Below are 25,028 nucleotides of genomic sequence, written 5' to 3' on the forward strand. Positions count from 1 at the left end.
TTATGCTCTCAGTCTGTCGTGTGATGGTTATAGAGCATCTGCAGTATAGCTTTCTTCACAAAGGAAGTGAAATGTGGTTTTTCTCAGAAGCAAAGGATTTTCATTGTTAAACATTATTTCGCCAGTTGTTTCTTGTGGGCGTATTGCAGACTATCTTCGGCGGAAACATTCTTTTCCTTCAGTTCTTCAAAATTCGACGTTAACCATTATTTAGCATTTTGATTTAACTGTGCTTTTTTGTGAATGTTTATTATAATCCAGTCTGCTGTCAAAAATCTGAAAGTAAGAATTTATAATAATAATAATAATAATAATAATAATAATAATAATAATTGTATTTTCCCTGGCAGAATTAAGGCCGTCAGGCCTTCTCTTTCACTCAACCAGGATCAAATCACATACAGAAAAATACATACCGGTATACAAATATTAACTTAAAAATAATAATAAACATAATTAAGTAAAAAAGAGAGATTGAATACACATACACAATCAGTATTAACTTTAAAATAACAATAATAAAAAAATATATAATAAAAAACGAGACTGAATACATAATCACAAACAGGAAAATACATTCTACTATACAGTATTAACTTAAAAAAAAAAAGAATTAATACATATGAATATAATCTCACATCTAAAGGAATAGTAGAATTAGTATGATCAGCACAGCACGTGTTACATTGAGACAATGACAGTTACCTAGATATTAGTGTTAATGAAAAATAAAGTAATGACTGTGTAAAATAATAATAATAATAATAATAATAATAATAATAATAATAATAGTAATAATAATAATAATGAATAAAAATTAAAAACAGTTATATTACTGGTTGTTCTTTATGGTTGTGAAACATGGACTCTCACTTTGAGAGAGGAACATAGGTTAAGGGTGTTTGAGAATAAGGTGCTTAGGAAAATATTTGGGGCTAAGAGGGATGAAGTTACGGGAGAATGGAGAAAGTTACACAACACAGAACTGCACGCATTGTATTCTTCACCTGACATAATTAGGAACATTAAATCCAGACGTTTGAGATGGGCAGGGCATGTAGCACGTATGAGCGAATGCAGAAATGCATATAGAGTGTTAGTTGGCAGGCCGGAGGGAAAAAGACCTTTGGGGAGGCCGAGACTTAGATGGGAAGATAATATTGAAATGGATTTGAGGAAGGTGGGATATGATGATAGTGACTGGATTTATCTTTCTCAGGATAGGGACCAATGGCGGGCTTATGTGAGGGCGGCAATGAACCTCCGGATTCATTAAAAGTCAGTAAGTAAGTGAGTAAGTTACATGCTTCATTAGAACATGCTGTATTTTCGGTATTAAGTGCTTTAACCAGCAATATATAGGCTAATTGTTTTCGGTGATATGCTCGATCGCTCTAAATGGATGGCTCTGAGTATTTGATGCTCAGTATTATGTGAAAATTATCTTCAGTTTTTTATAAACATGTTCTGTGTTCGATAGTTTGAAGGCTTCTTCTCTCAGCTTGTGTGAGTAGAGCGTCACTAAATTCTAGGCCGGTTGCTTCTTCCCTTCTTGTCCCACCAGATTCTTGACGGGTTATGCAGAAGATAAGAACAGAATAACCGGAAGCTGCTGCGAGCCAGGAGCGCCGAGTTCGCTTCACATGGAAACTCGTTCACTAGATTGACTGAGCCAGATCTTCAGTTATTAAATTACACGGTCAAAATACAAGTCTTTTAATCCTCGAAAGATTTTCTGTGTATGAAATAATAATAATAATAATAATAATAATAATAATAATAATAATAATAATACTTATGGCTTTTAAGGAACCCGGAAGTTCATTGCCGCCCTCACATAAGCCCGCCATCAGTCCCTATCCTGAGCAAGATTAATCCAGTCTCTACCATCATATCCCACCTCCCTCAAATACATTTTAATGTTATCCTCCTATCTACGTTTTGGCTTCCCTAAAGGTATTTTTCCCTCAGGCCTCCCAACTAACACTCCATATGCATTTCTGGATTTGCCCATACGTGCTACATGCCCTGTCCATCTCAAACATCTGGATTTAATGTTTATAATTATGTCAGGTGAAGAATAAAATGCGTGCAGTTCTGCGTTGTGTAACTTCCTCCATTCTCCTGTAACTTCATCCCTCTTTGCCCCAAATATTTTCCTAATAACCTTATTCTCAAACACTCTTAATCTATGTTCCTTTCTCTAAGTGAGAGTTCAAGTTTCACCATACAGAACAACCGGTAATAAAACTATTTTATAAATTCTAACTTTCAGATTTTTTGACAGCAGACTGGATGATAAAAGCTTCTCAACCGAATGACAACAGGCATTGCCTATATTTATTCTGTGTTTAATTTCTTCCCGAGTGTCATTTATATTTCTTACTGTTGCTCCAAGATATTTGAATTTTTCCACCTCTTCAAAGGATATATTTTCAATTTTTATATTTCCATTTCGTACTATGTTCTGGTCACGAGACATAATCATATACTTTGTCTTATGGGGATTTACTTCCAAACCTATCTCTTTATTTGCTTTAAGTCAAATTCCCGTGTTTTCCCTAATCGTTTGTGGATTTTCTCCTAACATATTCACGTCATCCGCATAGACAAGAAGCTGATGTAATCCGTTCAATTCCAAACCCTGCCTGTTATCCTGGACTTTCCTAATGGCATATTCTAGAGCGAAGTTAAAAAGTAAAGGTGATAGTGCATCTCCTTGCTTTAGCCCACAGTGAATTGGAAAAGCATCAGACAAAAAAACTGGCCTATACGGACTCTGCTGTACGTTTCACTGAGACACATTTTAATTAATCGAATTAGTTTCTTCTGAATACCTGCCAAATTCAATAAGAATATCATATAAAACTTGCCTCATATGCCTTTTTGAAATCTATGATAATTTTCATTGTTGCAATTAATTATACGTTGCGGAGGGAAGGAAGGACGAAAAACGGAACACTGAAGGTTAGACTTCCTGCCTCACAAGAAGGATGAAGAAGTTGCGGCTAATACGTAAATTAAAAACACGTCTTTTTAATGCATTGAAATACTGCAGCTGATATTTCACTTTTCTCTGTTGTACTTGAGTATTAGCTATTAGAGATAGTTCATGTTAAATAAATATTACCACTACCATGGCTAATTTGGACTCTCTCATTTCCTGAAATATACGGAGTAAATATTACCATATCTGCAATGCCAAATTGCAGGGCATTTATCGTGTGGATAACTTTGCTTTGACTTTTATATGTTATAATGTTGTTATGGTTGTGAAACGTGGGCTCTCACTTTGAGAGAGGAACAGAGATTAAAGATGTTTCAGAATTAGGTTCTTAGGAAAATATTTGGGGCTAAGAGGGATGAAGTTACAAGAGAATGGAGAAAGTTACACAACACAGAACTGCACGCATTGTATTATTTTATTTATTTATTTAGTTATTTATTTATTTAACCTGGTAGAGATAAGGCCGTCAGGCCTTCTCTGCCCCTCTACCAGGAGATTCCAACTATAATATGAAGAATAAAATTACAATTAGTATTCTTCACCTGTCCTAATTAGGAACATTAAATCCAGACGTTTGAGATGGGCAGGATATGTAGCACGTATGGGCGAATGCAGAAATGCATATAGAGTGTTAGTTGGGAGGCCGGAGGAAAAAAACCTTTGGGGAGGCCGAGACGTAGATGGGAAGATAATATTAAAATGGATTTGAGGAAGGTGGGATATGATGGTAGAGAATGGATTAATCTTGCTCAGGGTAAGGACCGATGGCGGGCTTATGTGAGGGCGGCAATGAACCTCCGGGTTCCTTAAGAGCCAGTAAGTAAGTAAGTACGTAAGTAAGATAAATAATAATAACTTTGTTGACTAGCAAAAAAGCGTTGCACGAATACTTGAAGCTAGTAAATATGTGTAATTAAAGAACTTGTTATAATGTAAGCGAATAAGTTGTTTAATGTTCAGAGCATTGTTGTTTATATCTTTTAGTTGTAGCTTACATTTCTGAGTCACATTTAATTTCTGTCAGGTTGACAGCAGTGGCTGCCTCAGTTCCCGTGAGCGGCGCTGTGTGCGTGACGTTCGCAACAGATGTTCCGTACGAACGCAAAAAGCCAGTTTGTTGTTTAGGTAGCCACAGCGCAAGACTGTCCTTTCCGCCATCAGACAAAATAAATTACAGTTCTCCAATAATTAAATTGAATCAACGAGTATTGCTCCCAGTTATGATGTTTGACATTTTCCCAATTTGCGTAGTTTTCAGTTTCCTCGTAACATACATCATCGTCCCTGCAATTGTGACTAAATTCATTTAAAGGGAATCGCTTACATGACGTTCTCTGCTGTGGTCCTAGCTTTCAAGCCCAGTTACGTCCCCATTTTTTAGGTTTTCGATGGAAGAGCTTCATTAACTAGAGATTGAAATACACTAACCATGTTACCAGGGAGTACTACTTGTATGACTAGAGCTTGAAGGTTTTAAGAGTCTGTAATGATAATTTATATTAACCATAATGGTGATAATTATGACAAGAATAAAGATAACGATATTAATAATAAGACTGATGAAAATTTGATACAGATAATAAAAATGAGACTGATAATAGAATTAGTGAAAACGATAACAGGTATCAGAATGATGATAATTTGGTAAAGTTAATAATAATGAGACTAATAATAAAATTGACAACGATAATAACAATGAAAATTATGATAATTTGATAAAGATAATAACAATGAGACTGATAAAATTAGTGACAACGATAACATTGATAATGATGATAATTTTATAATGACTATTACACTCTTACTACGTCATACTACTTTTGACCAATAAAACGGTACGAAAGGACGTATTTCAACCAATCATGGCTGCTTATCGCACAATTTTATCGCGTTCCTAGCATTTGTTTTAATTTTATCGCGTCCCTAGCATTTGTTTAATTTTATCGCTTCCCTAGCATTTGTTTCTTTGTTTGCCAACATTTGAAACTGCGCTGGTCTAGACGTCAAAAAAAAACTATATATATAAAATTACAAATCACTCCAGTCGATGCACAGCAGTTTCAAATATGACTCGCATTGGCATTCAAGAACAAGAATTAATAAAGATAACTGGTCATAGCTATGCATCTTCCCTGAAACCCTATTTACAAATAAATGAAGAGCACCATTCGGAAATCCTGAATAGGTTGAATACACCATGTAGGCCTAAATCAACGAGTTCCACTTCTATTACGCACACGTCCAATATAACATCAATTGAACCACCAACCACATTCAAATTTGAAAATTGTACATTCAATAATTATTCCTTTTAAAATTATTCATGTTTATTTTTTATGTCGTCGTCGTTAATTAAAACTTTTCTAACACTTGTGTATATTAGTTAGGTTATGTTATAGCTTCTGCTATATGATATTATGGATAGTCACGTATCAGAGATTGTTTAATACTAAGATTTATTGAAAATCATCTGTCAAGTGACGTTGATTACTGGAATTCGGATAATTGAAGTGGAATGCAACTGTCTTAATAAAAATGAAACTGAATCAACAAAGCTTTCTTGACTAGTAACCGTCTACAGAGTTCAATGAAGATTCCATAGTTGGTACAACTGCCATCTAGCGTAATGGTGCAATAATACATTTGAAGACAGGTTTATTTTCGTAAGTCAATTAATATTTTATTGTATTGGAGTACTTCGTTACTTCTAATCTTTATATACTTTCTTCTAATCGTGTAATAGTCAATTAAATCCCACTCGAGTTTTGATTTTCTCTAGATAAATCAAAACCTCTAGTGAGATTACTGTTGATAATAACAATGAGACAGATAATACAATTAGTGAAACCGTAAAGAACAATGCAAATTATGATAATTTGATAAAGATAACAACGATGAGAGTGATAAAATTAGTGACAACGATAACATTGATAATGATGATAATTTTATAATGATAATAGCAATGAGACTGATAATAAAATTAGTGATAACGATAATAACAACGAAAATAATGATAACTTGATAAAGATAATAATAATGAGACAGATAAAATTAGTGACAACGAAATTAACAATGAGAAAGGTAATAATTTGATAAAGATAATAGCAATGACACTGATAATGAAATTGGTAACAATGATAGTGAGAATGATGATAATTTCATAAATGTAATAACAATGAGACTGATAATAAAATTATTGATAACGATAATAACAATGAAAATGATGATAATTTGATAAAATTAATAACAATGAGAATGATAAAATTAGTAACAACTATAATAACAATAAGAATGATGATAATTTCAAAAAGATAACAACAATGAGATTGATAATAAAATTAGTGACAAAGATAACAGGTATCAGAATGATGATAATTTGATAAAGTTAATAATAATGAGACTGATAATAAAATTGACAACGATAATAACAATGAAAATGATGATAATTTGATAAAAATAATAACACTAAGAATGATAAAATTAGTGACAACTATAATAACAATAAGAATGATGATAATTTCATAAAGATAATAACAATGTGACTGATAATGAAATTAGTAATAACGATAACAACAATGAGAATGATGATAATTTCATAAAGTTAATAAAATGAGACTGATAATAAAATTATTGACAACGATAATAACAATATGAATGTGATTATGGAGAAAAATGGAGTATGTGAAGTGGACAGACAGAGTAATGAATAAATCTGTGTTGGAAAGAGTGACTGAAGAAAGAATGATGCTGAAACTGATCAGGAAGAGGAAAAGGAATTGGTTGGGTCACTGACTGAGAAGAAACTGCCTACTGAAGGATGTATTGGAAGGAATGGTGAACGGGAGAAGAGTTCGGGGCAGAAGAAGATATCAGATGGTAGACGATATTAAGATATATGGATCATATGAGAAGGCTAAGAGGAAGGCAGGAAATAGGAAAGATTAAGATTGCTGTGTTTGCAGTGAAAGACCTGCCCTTGGGCAGAAAATACTGAATAATAATAATAATAATAATAATAATAATAATAATAATAATAATAATATGCGGATGACGTGAATGTGTTAGGAGAAAATCCACAAACGATTAGGGAAAACACGGAAATTTTACTTGAAGCAAGTAAAGAGATTGGGTTGGAAGTAAATCCCGAAAAGACAAAGTATATGATTAAGCCTCGTGACCAAAATATTGTACGAAATGGAAATATAAAAATTGGAAATTTATCCTTTGAAGAGGTGGAAAAATTCAAATATCTTGGAGCAACAGTAACAAATATAAATGGCACTCGGGAGGAAATTAAACGCAGAATAAATATAGGAAATGCCTGTTATTATTCGGTTGAGAAGCTCTTATCATCCAGTCGGCTGTCAAAAAATCTGAAAGTTAGAATTTATAAACTAGTTATATTACCGGTTGTTCTGTATGGTTGTGAAACTTGGACTCTCACTTTGAGAGAGGAACAGAGATTAAGGGTTTTTGAGAATAAGGTTCTTAGGAAAATATTTGGGGCTAAGAGGGATGAAGTTACAGGAGAATGGAGAAAGTTACACAACGCAGAACTGCACGCATTGTATTCTTCACCTGACATAATTAGGAACATTAAATCCAGACGTTTGAGATGGGCAGGGCATGTAGCACGTATGGGCGAATCCAGAAATGCATATAGAGTGTTAGTTGGGAGCCGGAGGGAAAAAGATCTTTGGGGAGGCCGAGACGAGGATGGGAGGATAATATTAAAATGGATTTGAGGGAGGTGTGATATGATGGTAGAGACTGGATTAATCTTGCTCAGGATAGGGACCGATGACGGGCTTATGTGAGGGCGACAATGAACCTTCGGGTTCCTTAAAATCCATTTGTAAGTAATAATAATAATAATAATAATAATAATAATAATAATAATAATAATAATAATAATATGCAACGGCGTTACTTAATTTACAAGACAATTACAGTATTTTAACAGAGTTTCTATAAGTCACTGCAGTGTAATTCTACCAGAAAAACGATTTGTTAGAGTAAACATCACATGATGTCAGTCTGCCAGAGAGAGCCCTGGAATCCGCTGTACAGGTCATGCCTTGATTTCAGCCCGCAGCTCTCCGAGCGGAAATGAAGCAACGCAGCAACACAATACTGGTTCATGCTTTGATTCGTCTTATTTCGTGGACCCGCCCCTGACTTTGGAGCCCCAAGGGCTGCTGACATCTGTTTGAAGATTCCCATCGGACGTATCCCTGCGAAATATCGTTGTTGTCGGTGCTCTGGTGGTTACCATCTTGCCTCTAAGCCAGCCGTGGCGAAAATGCGACTCGCGAGCACATTGTGGCTCGCAATGATGGCTATGCATTTTTCTTGCTTCCTACCTTCCCTAACCCCCACCCTCTCACTCACTGGAGTCAAACTCCGTTCCATTTGTATTTGTCTCTGACCTGCGAGTGGCATATGTCTCTCTCGAAACCATGTACCTCTACAAAAACGAAAGTTTCAAGTAGGATGGGAGGACGCATTTTTTGCTGCCAATATGATGAGAATATGAAATGTATGATTTGTTCACAAGTATTACGAGGAAAACGGTTGTATAACATAAAACGGCATTATACTACATGTTACTGATGAAACATTAAAAGGTTAAGTGTTATTATTATTATTATTATTATTATTATCATTATCATCATCATTATCTCTGTACGTCGATCCTTTTTCAGAAATGTACGAATAATGCGGTTAGATCTTCAATTTTAACTCACAGATTTACAATATGATGTTAAATGAAAGCTAGATGTAAGGACTTGACAAATGTTGAACTTTTCAAATCCTTGCCAAAAAATAAATATCCGAAGCTTCGTTCTTTCGCTTGCTCTGTTGAAGCCATGTTCGCTACAACTTACGTTTGTGAAAAATTATTTTCAATAATGAAAATAGTAAAAACCAAATTTAGATCACGACTGACAGACAAATACCTTCGTGATCAACTACGACTGGCAGTAAGTGACATAATTCCTGATTTTGAAACTCTGTCGCAGAGACATTCTGAAGACAGTTAATTTTAGGTTGTGATAATGTGTCCTATGTTTTCTTGTTCATTTCTTTCTTCGTTACACGTACTAAACATTAGTTTGTAGCCTTGTACTGTATAAAATTTTATTTAAGTGCTTGACGTAAGGAAAATGAAAATCCGTTAATAAGTCAGACAGTTGCTTCACTTCCCCTTCGGGTGTCCGCCTCCCTCCATAGGTGCTATGCACGTTGCAGGTTACACAATGGCTCGGCGCACGATTGCATTTTCGCCACGGCTGCTCTAAGCACAACATACTATCCCGAGTTTAATCCCGGTCAAGGAATTTCCAGGAGGATAAAATTTCAAGTACCACGTCTGTCATATGACGCAGTAAACCAATACATTTCCTGCATGCAAAAGTGAACACATACTTTCTCATGCTTTTCACACATTTCGCATCAATTCAGAGCCTTTATCATGCCGGGAATGGCGTTACTTTTTATATTACAGGATCACTTCATATATGTATGGAAATAAGATGATTGCAAAGTAGTTTTTTATAATTCCATCGACTTCATTGGTACAATTAATATTTACAGCATGAACCATAAGGAATGCCATTAATTTTAGGGAGTTATTCTTTGAGATATTTCAAACAAAAAAGTTCGATACAATTTTGCTCGTTTTTGCCTTCTTTTCGAGATAAAAATTGTTTTATGTGAAACATTTCATAGCGTGTTTTGGGAAAGCCATTGATTTAATTCCCAATATCCTCAGTAAATTTAAGAGAGCAGTGTATTATGATAATAAATTATTGAAAGAATTTATTTTTTTTTTTCGGAATATGTATGACATGTCTTTCTTGTGTTAAATTTTGACGTATTGTTAATATGTTTCGACCTATTTTCGGTCATCTTCGGAACTAGTCGTTGTTGGTCTTGGCGCCTCTTGTTTCCTGTGTGGGTGCGTTCGTAGTGTAGAGTCAAAGAGTGTATGTGTTTTGATTGAGTTGTGTGTTGAGAATATCGTTGGGTGTGTTTTCGTGTGTCTGTATATTTCATATTTTTCTAGTGTGTTGAGTTTCTGGCTTTTTGGTTGGATGTGCAGTATTTCCATGTGTGTGTTGATGTCTCTGTAGGTGTGGTTGGCATTTGTGATGTGTTCTGCATATGTGGAGGTGTTTTGTAATTTTGTTATGGCTGTGATGTGTTCTTTGTAACGTGTTTGAAATGCCTGTCTGTCCTATGTAGAAGTTGTTGCAGGTGTTACATTTGAGTTTGTATACGCCTGTGTGGTTGTATTTGTTTGTTTGTGTTGTTTGTGTGTTGAGGTGTTTTTGTATTTTGTATTTAGTTTTTCCTTTAAATGTGTAGAAATTTGATCTCAACAAATGCAACATTTTAAAATTCTTTTACATTTCTTCAGATCAAATTTCTGCACATTTAAAGGACAAAACTGAAATTCTTTCAATCATTTATTATCATAATACACTGCTCTCTTAAATTGACTGAGCATATTGGAAATTAAATCAATGGCTTTCCCAAAACACGATATGAAATATTTCATATAAAACAATTATCTCGAAAAGGAAGCAAAAACGAGCAAAATAATTGAAGGGCTTTTTGAAAAAAAGAACCATAGTCCAAAAAATGAGATTAATCATAGATATGATGAGCGTGTTCTAGCGGCCATCTATTGAATTAGTTAGGAAAAAACACCATAGGCCTATGTTAGTTCTGTAGGAGTGGAAATTTTCAGTGGTTTTCATAAAACAACCGTAATCCAAGGACTTTTCTGTGAAAACAGTCATTGTCCAGCCACGACAATGGTAGCATTTACAAATACTCCATTCATATCAACTTGTGGTTACTCGTTGAAAAGAAACTTTCTTCTGTAGAATGAACTGGAAGGAGTGGTGAACGGGAGAAGAGTTCGGGGCAGAAGAAGTTACCAGATGATAGACGACATTAAGATATATGGATCATGTGCAGAGTCTAAGAGAAAGGCAGAAAGTAGGAAAGACTGGAGAATGCTGGGTTTGCAGTGAAAGACCTGCCCTTGAGCAGAACACTATGAACGAATGACATTTATCCGTACAATTTTAAACTTTAGTATATTGGCAGTACTGCTTTTACATACGCAGTAAAGGCCACCTCAGTGAAAAATACTTTAGCACGTGAATTGTTGTATTAGTTAGTTGTTTGTTTCTCCTGAAAATTTATGTTTTTGGACTATGGTTTTTCTTTTTTTTTTAAAAAAAAAAACGCTTCAATTGTATTAAACTTTTGTTTGATGTACCTTAAAGAATAACCCTGTATATTTCAAACAATTTCAATCAGGCTATATCAATGCCATATAAAATTGAAGAATACCTACATTATGCAAATGCATCGAATGAGCGATATAACCATGACAAAAAAAATAATAAGAGAAACTGTTGTTTCTTTTAGGCAACACTATGAAGTAGTGAATGATCCAATTCTATTCCTTTTCGATATTTCTTTATTATTTAAAGATATAATTAAGAAAATCTTAATATCATACGTCAAGTATAGTCAATGAACTTATTTTTTCTTAAGATTATGTTTGAATATTCATACAATCTTTTTTTTTTTTTCAGGCCATTTCGATATTATAATATTACTCTAAAATATTTCGGTTTCTGGACAAACTTAAATTTCAATTTTTTTTTCTGCTATGAAGTTAAGTACACAGACTTCAGAGGTTCAGTACGCTGTGACGTCATCATACTACCCCAATCTTGTCGTTTCTTTCTCGTGGTAATACCAGAAAAACCTTCACAGCTTCCTCAAACCCAAATTTGTTGGTCTTCATTGTATTACAATCCATCAGAAATGTTAACCACATTGAATTACACAATGGACATTTGCATGCACAATTTATAATTCCTTTTAATCAATCGTCACTTACAACCTATATAAATTGAATAAATTTCTTTTGTTTTCATTGCATTCACATTACAGTGTACTCACATGTTTTTTTTTTTTTCAAATATGAATTGTTATTTTGTCTCGTCATGTTTTTGTAAAAATATTCATACTTAATTTATATTTAAACACTATTTCATAATTACACTCCCTGTTTATAAAAAAATCACCACATTTTGTTTAACCGTTCCATATGGTGTTTACTTTGAGATATCACCGTTGAACCAGTAGCATTTACATACACAGTCTTCAATATATTTCGATATCGTTATTTCAATTAAATAGGCATAATTAAATTTTGATTGTACATGTATCCAGTCTGCTGTCAAAAAATCTGAAAGTTAGAATTTATAAAACAGTTATATTACCAGTTGTTCTTTATGGTTGTGAAACTTGGACTCTCACTTTGAGAGAGGAACACAGGTTAAGGGTGTTTGAGAATAAGGTGCTTAGGAAAATATTTGGGGCTAAGAGGGATGAAGTTACAAGAGAAAGTTACACAACGCAGAACTGCACGCATTGTATTCTTCACCTGACATAATTAGGAATATTAAATCCAGACGTTTGAGATGGGCAGGACATGTAGCACGTATGGGGGTATCAAGAAATGCATATAGAGTGTTAGTTGGGAGGCCGGAGGGAAAAAGACCTTTGAGGAGGTCGAGACATAGATGGAAAGATAATATTAAAATGGATTTGAGGGAGGTGGGATATGATGACAGAGACTGGATTAATCGTGCTCAGGATAGGGACCAATGGCGGGCTTATGTGAGGGCGGCAATGAACCTTCGGGTTCCTTAAAAGCCAGTAAGTAAGTAAGTAAGTAAGTATATGTATGCTTAAGTATTTCCTTATTTTAACCTTTACGTTTATTAACTACACTTTGACATGTATCTTTTTTTTTACATTTTTATAACAATTCGTTTTTCATAAAATATCTCTAATCTATGTCTGAAGATGCCATATTGTATGATAAAAACGTTAATATTTTAATAATAAATGTAATTTAAATCTGTAACTGTAAGATTTACATTAAAAATAAGTGATATAATGGAATAATATTATTTTTAATTCGATATTTGACTTATTGGAAACCTGCAAAAATGAGCTCAAAATTCCTCAAGCCCACCGAAACTGATTGAACATTCTCCTTTCCCATTCCCAGCAAAAACCAATCCTAGTGTTTATTATTGCAAGCAATAGCGTTTAAATATTTAGTACGACATTGTCTGTTTCGTAACCGGTGTTGCTTATGGAGTCATGAAGCGATAAGTTATTAAAAAGTTGAGTTAGAAATGAAAGCGTGTCGAAAAGTTATTATGTCTAAACTAATCAGTAGGGCTAGGATTTTGATGACCTATAAATAATGAAAAAAAGTCCTAAAAGAATGCATTTATGACCTAAAAATCTTTCAAAAATGCCCTTAAAAATGACCTAAAATTGTTCTTACATATTTGTCTTAGTAGGAAAAGAGGTTTTGTACTACTCAATATTTAGACTAGTAATTAAATTAAATTCTACAAGTAGTACCAACAGAGCAACAGTAACAAATATTCGGGAGGAAATTAAACGCATAATAAATTTGGGAAATGCCTGTTATTATTCGGTTGAGAAGCTTTTATCATCCAGTCTGCTGTCCAAAAATCTGAAAGTTAGAATTTATAAAACAGTTTATTACCGGTTGTTCTGTATGGTTGTGAAACTCGAATTCTCAGTTTGAGAGAGGAACAGAGATTAAGGGTGTTTGAGAATAAGGTGCTTAGGAAAATATTTGGGGCTAAGAGGGATGAAGTTACAGGAGAATGGAGAAAGTTACACAACACAGAACTGCACGCATTGTATTCTTCACCTGACATAATTAGGAACATTAAATCCAGACGTTCGAGATGGGCAGGGCATGTAGCATGTATGGGTGAATCCAGAAATGCATATAGAGTGTTAGTAGGGAGGCCGGAGGGAAAAAGACCTTTAGGGAGGCCGAGACGTAGATGGGAAGATAATATTAAAATGGATTTGAGGGAGGTGGGATATGATGATAGAGAATGGATTAATCTTGCTCAGGATAGGGACCAATGGCGGGCTTATGTGAGGGCGGCGATGAACCTCCGGGTTCCTTAAAAGGCGGTAAGTAAGTAGCAACATTTAAGTTTATTTAATTTCACATAATTTTTTCTAAGTGGTACACTTCAATTAATTATTTAACTGATGTAATTTCCATGTAGCTCACCACAAGGCCACTCTTTAGCAGGTATAGAGGAGTCTATATTGAAGGGGTGGTTGGAGTGTACTACGTTAAAATGGCAATATTTGTGTAGAAAAACGGTTAAAATATTATACAAAATAATGGGTATTAACCATAGACGTAGCTTGGTCGGTTAAGGCGCTTGCCTGCCGATCCGGAGTTGCATTCGGTCGCGGGTTCGACTCCCACTTGGGCTGATTACCTGGTTGGGTTTTTTCCGAGATTTTTCCCAACTGTAAGACAAATGTCAGGTAATATATGGCGAATCCTCGGCCTCATCTCGCCAAATATCACATCGCTATCACCAATTCCATCGACACTAAATAACCTCGTAGTTGATACAGTGTCGTTAAATAATCAAGTAAAAAAAATAATGGGTATTAATGGACAAAATATGTAGACAAATATCAAAGGAAATAAACATTATTTTATATTAATAATGGGATTTATGGCCAAAATTAAATGAAAATGCCTAAAAAATGTTCGAATAAAACAAAAGATGCTCTTATGAGTTGAAATATGCAAATAATGCAAAAAAAAATGCCCTAACAAATATGTCTTAAAACACTCAGTTTATTACATAACATATAAATACTAAAGCAGCTGTGTTTCTGGCTTACTAGAAAATAGTAATATCCGTTACAAGAGCGGTATGTTGACGTTTTCATGGCCGAGGAAAAGACTGAAAAAGCGAAACGTAGTTGAGCTTTTTTAATTTCCGAGAACATGAAAACAAATATACCGCTCGTGTATCGTACATTATTTTGTGCGAAGATCGTTTATTACATACCTGAAAGAGGAATTTCTAATTAGTTGCAATTAAATCTCCATGTTGGTTTCTGTTTAATGACGGCAACTTCGGAAAACCAAAATATCTTTCTTCAACATTGTTGCTATAAAATGTTTACTATACTCCAGCAGGCCGTGATATACGTCTGTCTTTTTTTCCCCCCAGTCTATAAATGCGAACTTAAAGCAAACGGTAAGGTTATGTAATGATTTATTTTTCATTTTAATATTTTAACAATATTGTTTATGTAACATATTGCAGTAATAACATCGGCATCTGGAATCTTGTTGATTTTTTCACGGCTTCCTTAATGTTACTTGTATCAGGAATGCAATAAGTTTCGTGGAGTAGTAGATTTTACTTAATTTTTGCAAATATTTAAAAACAATAATTAACATTGCAATTTAGGTGAAATTGCAGTGGTAAATTTCCAATTCATAATTATTACTATGTTAAACGTCTCTAAAAATAATATGTTAAAAGCCTAAAGCAGTGAAATGAATGTCGCGCTTAAGCGGTAAGAAGAGGGAAATTGTTATGTGTGTTAGGTTGGGAATACTGAATGTGGTATTTCACACTTACCGCGTATTGGTTCTGTGCGGAAAACAAGCAAATACGCACGATCTCGCACAAAAGATGCAATTCCATCAAAATCCTAGCCCTACTAATCAGGTTAGGTATCATAGTAGTTCAGTTCGGAGTCTGAACCTGCAAACTTCTGATCCAGTGACTAACATAGCAACCTCTAGATCACCACAATGACGACGACAATGAACATGGGAAGGACCACCGCATCATGACTTACGCCCTTGTGCATGAAATCCCCTTGGAATTGTCAGGGTTCGAACTAGGATCAGTTCCAACCAGGGCTCCAGTTGGAGTTAAGTCCTCCATGTCTTCACTCTTCCCATTGATTCGTAGCTTTTCGTTATTTCAGAAAAGTGCTTTCCTAGAATTTTCTGTACAAGGACTAATTAAAACAGAAACATTGAAAATCAGAATATCCAGTATATCGGAGATCGACTTTCGGATATTCTAAATACGAGGCTGGAAGTCTTGACATTAAACTAACCCACTGGTAACATACGAATGATGCTGTATTAGAAATTGTTTAGATTTATCTTTGTCATTGCTTTCAATACTTTCCTCATACACGCATGCTGAAGTATTTAGATGGAATCTTCAATTCTTTTGCTTCATGAGCTCAGAAAATAGTTGTCAGCTGACAATTTCTTAAGACGCAAACTTCAATTTCAGGTAATTTCCTGTAGTATTCACATCGCAAACAGTTGCTATTCATACATTTCCTTCGAGTCCTTTGATTTTCGCTCCTAATCAGGAAAATTAAAATATCTTGGAGCAACAGTAACAAATATAAATGACACTCGGGAGGAAATTAAACGCAGAATTATGGGAAATGTCTGTTATTATTCTGCTGAGAAGCTTTTATCATCCAGTCTGCTGTCAAAAAATCTGAAAGTTAGAATTTATAAAACAATTATATTACCGGTTGTTCTGTATGGTTGTGAAACTTGGACTCTCACTTTCAGAGAGGAACAGAGATTAAGGGTGTTTGAGAATAAGGTGCTTAGGAAAATATTTGAGGCTAAGAGGGATGAAGTTACAGGAGAATGGAGAAAGTTACACAACGCAGAACTGCACGCATTGTATTCTTCACCTGATATAATTACGAACATTAAATCCAGACGTTTGAGATGGGCAGGGAATGCAGCACGTATGGGCGAATCCAGAAATGCATATAGAGTGTTAGTTGGGAGATTGGAGGGAAAAAAAACTTTTGGGGAGGCCGAGACGTAGATGGGAAGATAATATTAAAATGGATTTGAGGGACGGTGGGATATGATGATAGAGACTGGATTAATATTTCTCAGGATAGGGACCAATGACGACTTATGTGAGGGCGGCAATGAACCTTCAGGTTCCTTAAAAGCAAGTAAGTAAGTAATATATTCTCCTACATTATTTATTACTCTCTGCCAAAGCTAAGGTAGTTTTTCGATTCCGTGTCTGAAGAAATCTGCTGGTTTGGAGTTAAAGAAGTCGTCAAATCAAGTTTGTAAATTGTCTTCATTATCAAAGGAGTTCCCTTGAAGATTGTTGGACACAACACAAAAGGTGGAAATCTAAGAGCGCAAGATTGAAGAACATGGTGGATGCGAAATCACCTCCCCACTAAGCTCCTGGATAGCTGCTTTCGTCATGTTAGCGGAGTGCGTGCATGCATTATCGTGTTGCTGCAGCTGCCTTCCCAGTCGTTTTTCTTCAATTGCGGCCGAAAGACGTCTGAGTTATTAGCAATAAATGTCAGTAGTTATGGTTACATTCCTGGGAAGCAATTCGTAGTACACGACGCCTTCTTTACCGCACCAGATGCATATCATTTTCTGTGAATGGACATTAACTTTTCTACAGATTGTTGCATGTACAACATGGCCTTGAGTTGGAGTGGGTGACGTCATTTAGCGATACGCATGAGGGGGGACGTTGAGGCACGAATTTCAGGGTCGCGAGGCAGCCTAGGCAGTGTAATTCGAGTATGCGAAGCGATAGAATATTCGCAGTGGAGTCAAACGATTCGTAGCGAACCAGGCTATAGTCTCAATTGAGCAATAATGAGCAGTCCACAAGTTAAATTGGAGAAATTCTCTAATGAAATTGAATAAAGAGAGAAAATTCAAAATATCGAGGCAAAGCAAATCGACGTACAAGCAATGGATACCTTACATTGAATATCCCGTTCAGAGAGACGTATTCACGCATGAAACTAATTGCTGTGTTTCCTATACAGTCTACCCTGAATTTTTTTTTTGTGTTAGGATTTCACTCTTCAAGTTAGATGTTACTGTAGGAATTCCTGCCACACACGTATGGACGCAAGCACACACATACAGGGTGGTGTAAAATGATGCATAAGAGAATCGATATTTCATCATCATCACTTTTTTATGATTGGGATCTTCATTCCATTCCCTCCTTAATCTCGAGAGGTTTTTGATGCAACACCAGACGTTGTGGGACTCACCAGTTTTGTGGTCAGCATTGCGCAAGGCAGAACACAGCTCAGGCAAGCAGAGTACATGTAAGATACAGAAAGTCGCTAAGGAACGAATTTCAACATTTGATGAGGTTTTTTAGTAGGTTATTTTACGACGCTTTATCAACAGCTTAGGTTATTTAGCGTCTGAATGAGATGAAGGTGATAATGCTGGTGAAATGAGTCCGGAGTCCAGCACCGAAAGTTACCCAGCATTTGCTCATATTGAGTTGAGGGAAAACCCCGGAAAAAACCTCAACCAGGTAACTTGCCCCGACCGGGAATCGAACCCGGGCCACCTGGTTTCGCGGCCAGACTAACTAACCGTTACTCTACAGGTGTGGACTTTTGATGAGGTAAAGAAGAAAAATATTCGTCATTAATTCAATTTATTTTTCAATGAATGTTGACAGAATTTGGGTGACACACAAGGAAAGAAAATCAGGGCCAGCCAAACGGGTAGGAAGATCTTGAGGAGGAGCTGAAAAAGTTAAAAAGAGCGACAACTTCTTCGTCAGGTTTAACACTTTAAGTTTTTTATATTTTTTTATCCTTTACCCGCCACAGGCGTAGCTCAGTCGGCTAAGGCGCTTGCCTGCCGATCCGGAGTTGGGCTCGGGCCCGGATTCGATCCCAGCTTGGTTCGGGATTTTTCCGAGGTTCTCCCCAACCGTAACCCGAATGTCAGGTAATCTATGACGAATCCTCAACATCTCGCCAAATACCATCTCGCTATCACCATCGACGCTAAATAACTTAATAGTTGATACAGCGTCGTTAAATAACCAAGTAAGAAAAATATATATCCTTTCCAACATTTTCGTCGAGCTGGTTGGCGCAGTAGGTATAGCGCTGGCCTTCTATGCCCGAGGTTGTGGGTTTGATCCCGGGCCAGGTCGATGGCATTTAAGTGTGCTTAAATGCGACAGGCTCATGTCAGTAGATTCACTGGCATGTAAAAGAACACCTGGGGGACAAAATTTCCGGCACACCGGCGACGCTGATATAACCTCTGCAGATGTGAGCGTCGTTAAATAAAACATATCATTTATTTATTTATTTTATTCAACATTTTCATTCTTAAACACTAGAAAGGAGTAACGGTTAGCGCGTCTGGCCGCGAAACCAGGTGGCCCGGGTTCGAATCCCGGTCGGGACAAGTTACCTGGTTGAGGTTCTTTCCGGGGTGTTTCCTCAAACCAATTCGAGCATATCCTGGGTAAGTTTCGGTGCTGGACCCCGGACTCACCGGCATCATCACCTTCTTCTCATTCAGACACTAAATACCTAAGGTGTTGATACAGCGTCGTAAAATAACCTTTTTTTTTTATTTTAACTTTGCTCTAGAGTATGCCATTAGGAAAGTCTAGGATAACAGAGAGGGTTTGGAATTGAACGGGTTACATCAGCTGCTTGTCTTTGCAGATCACGTGAATATGTTAGGAGAAAATCCACAAACGTTTAGGGAAAATACGGAAATTTTACTTGAAGCAAGTAAAAAGATAGGTTTGGAAGTAAATCCCGAAAAGACAAAGTATATGATTATATTTCGTGGCGAGAATATTGTACGAAATGGAAACATAAAAACTGGAAATTTATCCTTTGAAGAGGTGGAAGAATTCAAATACCTAGGAGCAACAGTAACAAATATAAATGACACTCGGGAGGAAATTAAACCCAGAATAAATATGGGAAATGCCTGTTATTATCCGGTTGAGAAGCTTTTATCATCCAGTCTGCTGTCAAAAAATCTGAAAGTTAGAATTTATAAAACAGTTATATTGCCGGTTGTTCTTTATGGTTGTGAAACTTGGACTCTAACTTTGAGAGAGGAACAGAGGCTAAGGGTGTTTGAGAATAAGATTCTTAGGAAAATATTTGGGGGGCTAAGAGGGATGAAGTTACAGAAGAATGGAGAAAGTTACACAACACAGAACTGCACGCATTGTATTCTTCACCTGACATAATTAGGAACATTAAATCCAAACGTTTGAGATGGGCAGGGCATGTAGCACGCATGGGCGAATTCAGGAATGCATATAGAGTGTTAGTTGGGAGATCTGAGGGAAAAATATCTTTGGGGAGGCGGAGACGTAGATGGGAAGATAATATTAAAATGGATTTGAGGAAGGCGGGATATGATGGTAGAGACTGGATTAATCTTGCTCAGGATAGGGACCGATGGCGGGCTTATGTGAGGGCGGCAATGAACCTCCGGGTTCCTTAAAAGCCAGTAAGTAAAAATAAACACTAGAATATGGGATGAACCAGCACGTGTCATTGTTTGGGATTCGAAAACAGGACCGTTGCTCTCACACAACTTTGGGTTAGTTCTTGTAGGCTTTAACAACAAAAGCGAAATAAGACACGTGGTTCTCTGGGGTTCAACACGAAGAAATGCAGGTCACTTTGATGAGAAACTAATTTCGTAACCGGGCTTTGAACCAAAAGCCTTAGCAAGTAATAAAGACTCTCAATGCAGTAAGCAAATTTGCTATTTCAGTTCAAGATGATAAAGAAATGAACTCAGAGTCACGATCTGTGGCTGGTGTCACGTTTGCAGGCGAGGTTCCCAGGTGGGTATGCACGATGGATGTCAACATCATTTCCCGTTGTGTTAATTACCAAATAAGAGCTACGCTACCTTGCCATGTCGAGGAGCAGGAGAGGTGCTGCGTTCAGAAAACTCCAGTCTGTCATCAGAAGTCTTCAGCCCATCTGTCCGGGACACACGACAAACACTTCGAATTGGAATTTAGTGAACTAAATCAAGACAAGTGTGACAGGCATCGCGATCACATGCCAGGACCCGAACGTGGACCAGCGCCTCACCTGAACGTGTAACCCGCTTGCACCTGACTGGATTTAAACGCGGCTCTACTGTCAAGTAACTGTTGTTGAGGACATCGCACGGAGCGGGCGCTACCAGCTTTGGTATGCCAGCACTATCTAGTAGGGAGCGTCGAAATCACGTTTCCCCGCATCGGCGTCATTCTTTCCGCCGCAGTCGGTAACGTGAACATGCTTATGACCGATCCTGTAGATGTTTCATTTTTTATTATTGGGTTATTTTACGACGCTGTATCAACATCTCAGGTTATTTAACGACTAAATGAAATGAAGGTGATTATGCCGGTGAAATGAGTCCGGGGTCCATCACCGAAACTTACCCAGCATTTGCTTGTATTGAGTTGAGGGAAAACTCCGGAAAAAACCTCAACTAGGTAACTTGCTCCCGTCTAGTACATCAGTTATTCATAGATTTCAAAAAGGCATATGACTCGGTTAAGAGGGAAGTATTGTATGATATTCTTATTGAATTTGGTATTCCCAAGAAACTAGTTCGATTAATTAAAATGTGTCTCAGTGAAACAAACAGCAGAGTCCGTATAGGCCAGTTTCTATCTGATGCTTTTCCAATTCACTGCGGGCTAAAGCAGCGAGATGCACTATCACCTTTACTTTTTAACTTCGCTTTAGAATATGCCATTAGGAAAGTTCAGAATAACAGGCAGGGTTTCGAATTGAACGGGTTACATCAGCTTCTTGTCTATGCGGATGACGTGAATATGTTAGGAGAAAGTCCAGAAACGATTAGGGAAAACACGGGAATTTTACTGGAAGCAAGTAAAGCGATCGCTTTTGGAAGTAAATCCCGAAAAGACAAAGTATATGATTATGTCTCGTGACCAGAATATTGTACGAAATGGAAATATAAAAATTGGAGATTTATCCTTCGAAGGGGTGGAAAAATTCAAGTATCTTGGAGCAACAGTAACAAATATAAATAACACTCGGGAGGAAATTAAACGCAGAATAAATATGGGAAATGCCTGTTATTATTCGGTTGAGAAGCTTTTATCATCTAGTCTGCTGTCAAAAAATCTGAAAATTAGAATTTATAAAACAGTTATATTACCGGTTGTTCTGTATGGTTCTGAAACTTGGACTCTCACTCTGAGAGAGGAACACAGGTTAAGGGTGTTTGAGAATAAGGTGCTTAGGAAAATATTTGGGGCTAAGCGGGATGAAGTTACAGGAGAATGCAGAAAGTTACACAACGCAGAACTGCACGCATTGTATTCTTCACCTGACATAGTTAGGAACATTAAATCCAGACGTTTGACATGGGCAGGACATGTAGCACGTATGGGCGAATCCAGAAATGCATATAGAGTGTTAGTTGGGAGACCGGAGGGAAAAATACCTTTGGGGAGGCCGAAACGTAGATGGGAGGATAATATTAAAATGGATTTGAGGGACGTGGGATATGATGATAGAGACTGGATTAATCTTGCACAGGATAGGGACCAATGGCGGGCTTATGTGAGGGCGGCAATGAACCTTCGGGATCCTTAAAAGCCATTTGTAAGTAAGTAAGTATTATTATTTACATACAAATTGCTTTTACAGAACCCGGAGGTTCAGTGCCGCCCTCACATAAGCCCGCCATTGGTCCCTATCCTGTGCAAGATTAATCCAGTCTCTATCATATCCCACCTTCCTCAAATCCATTTTAATATTATCCTCCCATCTACGTCTCGGCTTCCCCAAAGATCTTTTTCCTTCAGGACTCTCAATTATAACTCTACACACATTTCTGGATTCGCCCATACGTGATACATGCCCTGCCCATCTCAAACGTCTGGATTTAATGTTCCTAATTATGTCAGGTGAAGAATACAATGCGGCAGTTCTGTGTTGTGTAGCTTCCTCCATTCTCCTGTAACTTCATCCCTCTTAGCCCCCCAAATATTTTCCTAAGAATCTTATTCTCAAACACCTTTAGCCTCTGTTCCTCTCTCAAAGTTAGAGTCCAAGTTTCACAACCATACAGAACAACCGGTAATATAACTGTTTTATAAATTCTAACTTTCAGCTTTTTTGATAGCAAACTGGATGACAAAAGCTTCTCAACCGAATAAGAACAGGCATTTCCCATATTTATTCTGCGTTTAATTTCCTCTCAAGCGTCATTTATATTTGTTACTGTTGCTCCAAGGTATTTGAATTTTTCCGTTTTTTCACATGATAAATTTCCAATTTTTATATTTCCATTTCGTATTATATTCTGATCACGAGACATTATTATTATTATTATTATTATTATTATTATTAATTAACTAGTAGCACATGGCGAAATCGTCAAAAATGCATTCGGTTTTAAGATATGCATTCCCTACATCCTGATTTTAATATTTTGAAAATTGTCAGAGCAATGCAAGGTTTGTGAAAAATCGTAATTTTTAGATAATCAACATAATACACTGATCTATAATGGACTGGTTGTTATGAAGTAATCTTTAAGGCAGAAAATCTTTTAATGAAAGGAAATCGGTCTGAGCATTTCTTTCTTACCTTTGATGATTTCATTGTCTGATACCTCCAAGAAGTTCTTTGTACACAATGTTCACAGATTAACATGTTGTCGAATTGCTGGAAGTTGAACTTCGCCGTTGTGGCAACACTGAATAAAGTGGTCATTCTCTTTTTCGCAACTGGAGTGACGGATTTCGCAGAATATACGCATGTCAATAATATTTCCAAGAGGAGATTGTAGAAATATCCATTGGTGTAATATAGTAGGCCATGCTCCAAATGAAAAGACTTCACAAAACCCAAGTTTGAATTAATCGAGCGAAATTGTAAAGAGTATATCGATTTTAATTATTGTCCAGTTTCGATTGAGAAAATTCTCCATAACTGCAAAAACAGATACGTACGTTCATTGGCGAAAAATTGTTTTTTTTTATCATCAATTTTTACAACTTATAGAGTTTTCCTGCGAATTTCACGAGGAAAATTCTACCAAACACTCAATATTGAACATTTTGATATACACATTATACATATAGATATATTTAAGAACTACAGAGAATTAATTATTTAATGTGTAGCCTAAACATCAGCGTTTAATATTAAAGGATCCTCAGACACGACTCATTTTGTTACTTGAAGTAAAAGTAGATTTCATTAAATTAACAAAACGAGTTATTTCAGAAAGTTCATTATGCTGTTCAGAGATTACTGTTTCAATATATGGTAGATCAACTTTCATTTGTTCATATATAAATACGCTATAATAATACAACTTTTAACGGCCTTCGAAATTCTACATATGGCCAGTTTAGAAATTTTTGCAGAAATAAATATATTCATTCGCAAAGAAATGAAGTAGTTCCTATTTTTTTTTTTTTTGTATATTTTAATAGCTTATGGAGTTTTCCTATGAATTTCATTAGCGAAATTGCAAAAAGTATTAAATATGGAACATTATTATACACACATTATATGCAGAGATGTTTTTTTTTACAAGAATTAAGCTACTTTCATTTGTTCATATATAAATACGCTATAATAATACAACTTTTAACGGCCTTCGAAATTCTACATATGGCCAACTTAGAAATTTTTGCAGAAACAAAATATATTAATTCGCAAAAAAAATGAAGTAGTTGCTATTTTTTTGGTATATTTTAATAGCTTATAGAGGTTTCATGTGAATGTCATTAGCGAAATTAGACTAAATATTAAATATGAAACATTATTCTACACACATTATGTGCAGAGATGTTTTTTTTTTTTTCAAGAATTAAGCTACTTTCATTTGTTCACATATAAATACGCCTTAATAATACAACTATTAACGGCCTTCGAAATTCTACATATGGCCAGCTTAGAAATTTTTGCAGTAACAAAATATATTCATTCGCAAAAAAAAAAAGTATATTTTTTTTTACATATTTTAACAGCTTATAGAGTTTTTGTGTGAATTTTGTTAGCGAAATTACACTAAATATTAAATACGAAACATTTTTTTTTTTCCAAGAATTAAGCGAGTTCCAATTATTGTAGCTATTGATATTGATTAATGCACATGTTCATGTTTACTTCAGTATAACTTATTGCAAATACATCGGGTTTTGTTCAATGGAGAATAGGTCGGGAATAGGCACAGATATATGAAATAAGAAATAACAGACTGGTG

At 35.9% G+C, this 25,028-nt stretch overlaps 1 protein-coding gene across 1 annotated transcript in view; it reads right to left on the reverse strand.

Moving 5' to 3' along the window:
* LOC138702104 (uncharacterized) overlaps positions 1-20,914 on the reverse strand; it is a 414,590-nt gene extending 393,676 nt beyond the window's left edge. The window contains exon 1 of the mRNA XM_069829676.1: positions 20,685-20,914. Coding sequence (XP_069685777.1) covers positions 20,685-20,740 — 56 coding nt within the window. The 5' untranslated portion in view covers positions 20,741-20,914. The remainder of the gene's footprint in view (positions 1-20,684) is intronic.
* Positions 20,915-25,028: the final 4,114 nt, after the last annotated feature.

Source organism: Periplaneta americana, chromosome 6 (genome assembly GCF_040183065.1).
Source record: "Periplaneta americana isolate PAMFEO1 chromosome 6, P.americana_PAMFEO1_priV1, whole genome shotgun sequence".
NCBI classification, from domain to species: Eukaryota; Metazoa; Arthropoda; class Insecta; order Blattodea; family Blattidae; genus Periplaneta; species Periplaneta americana.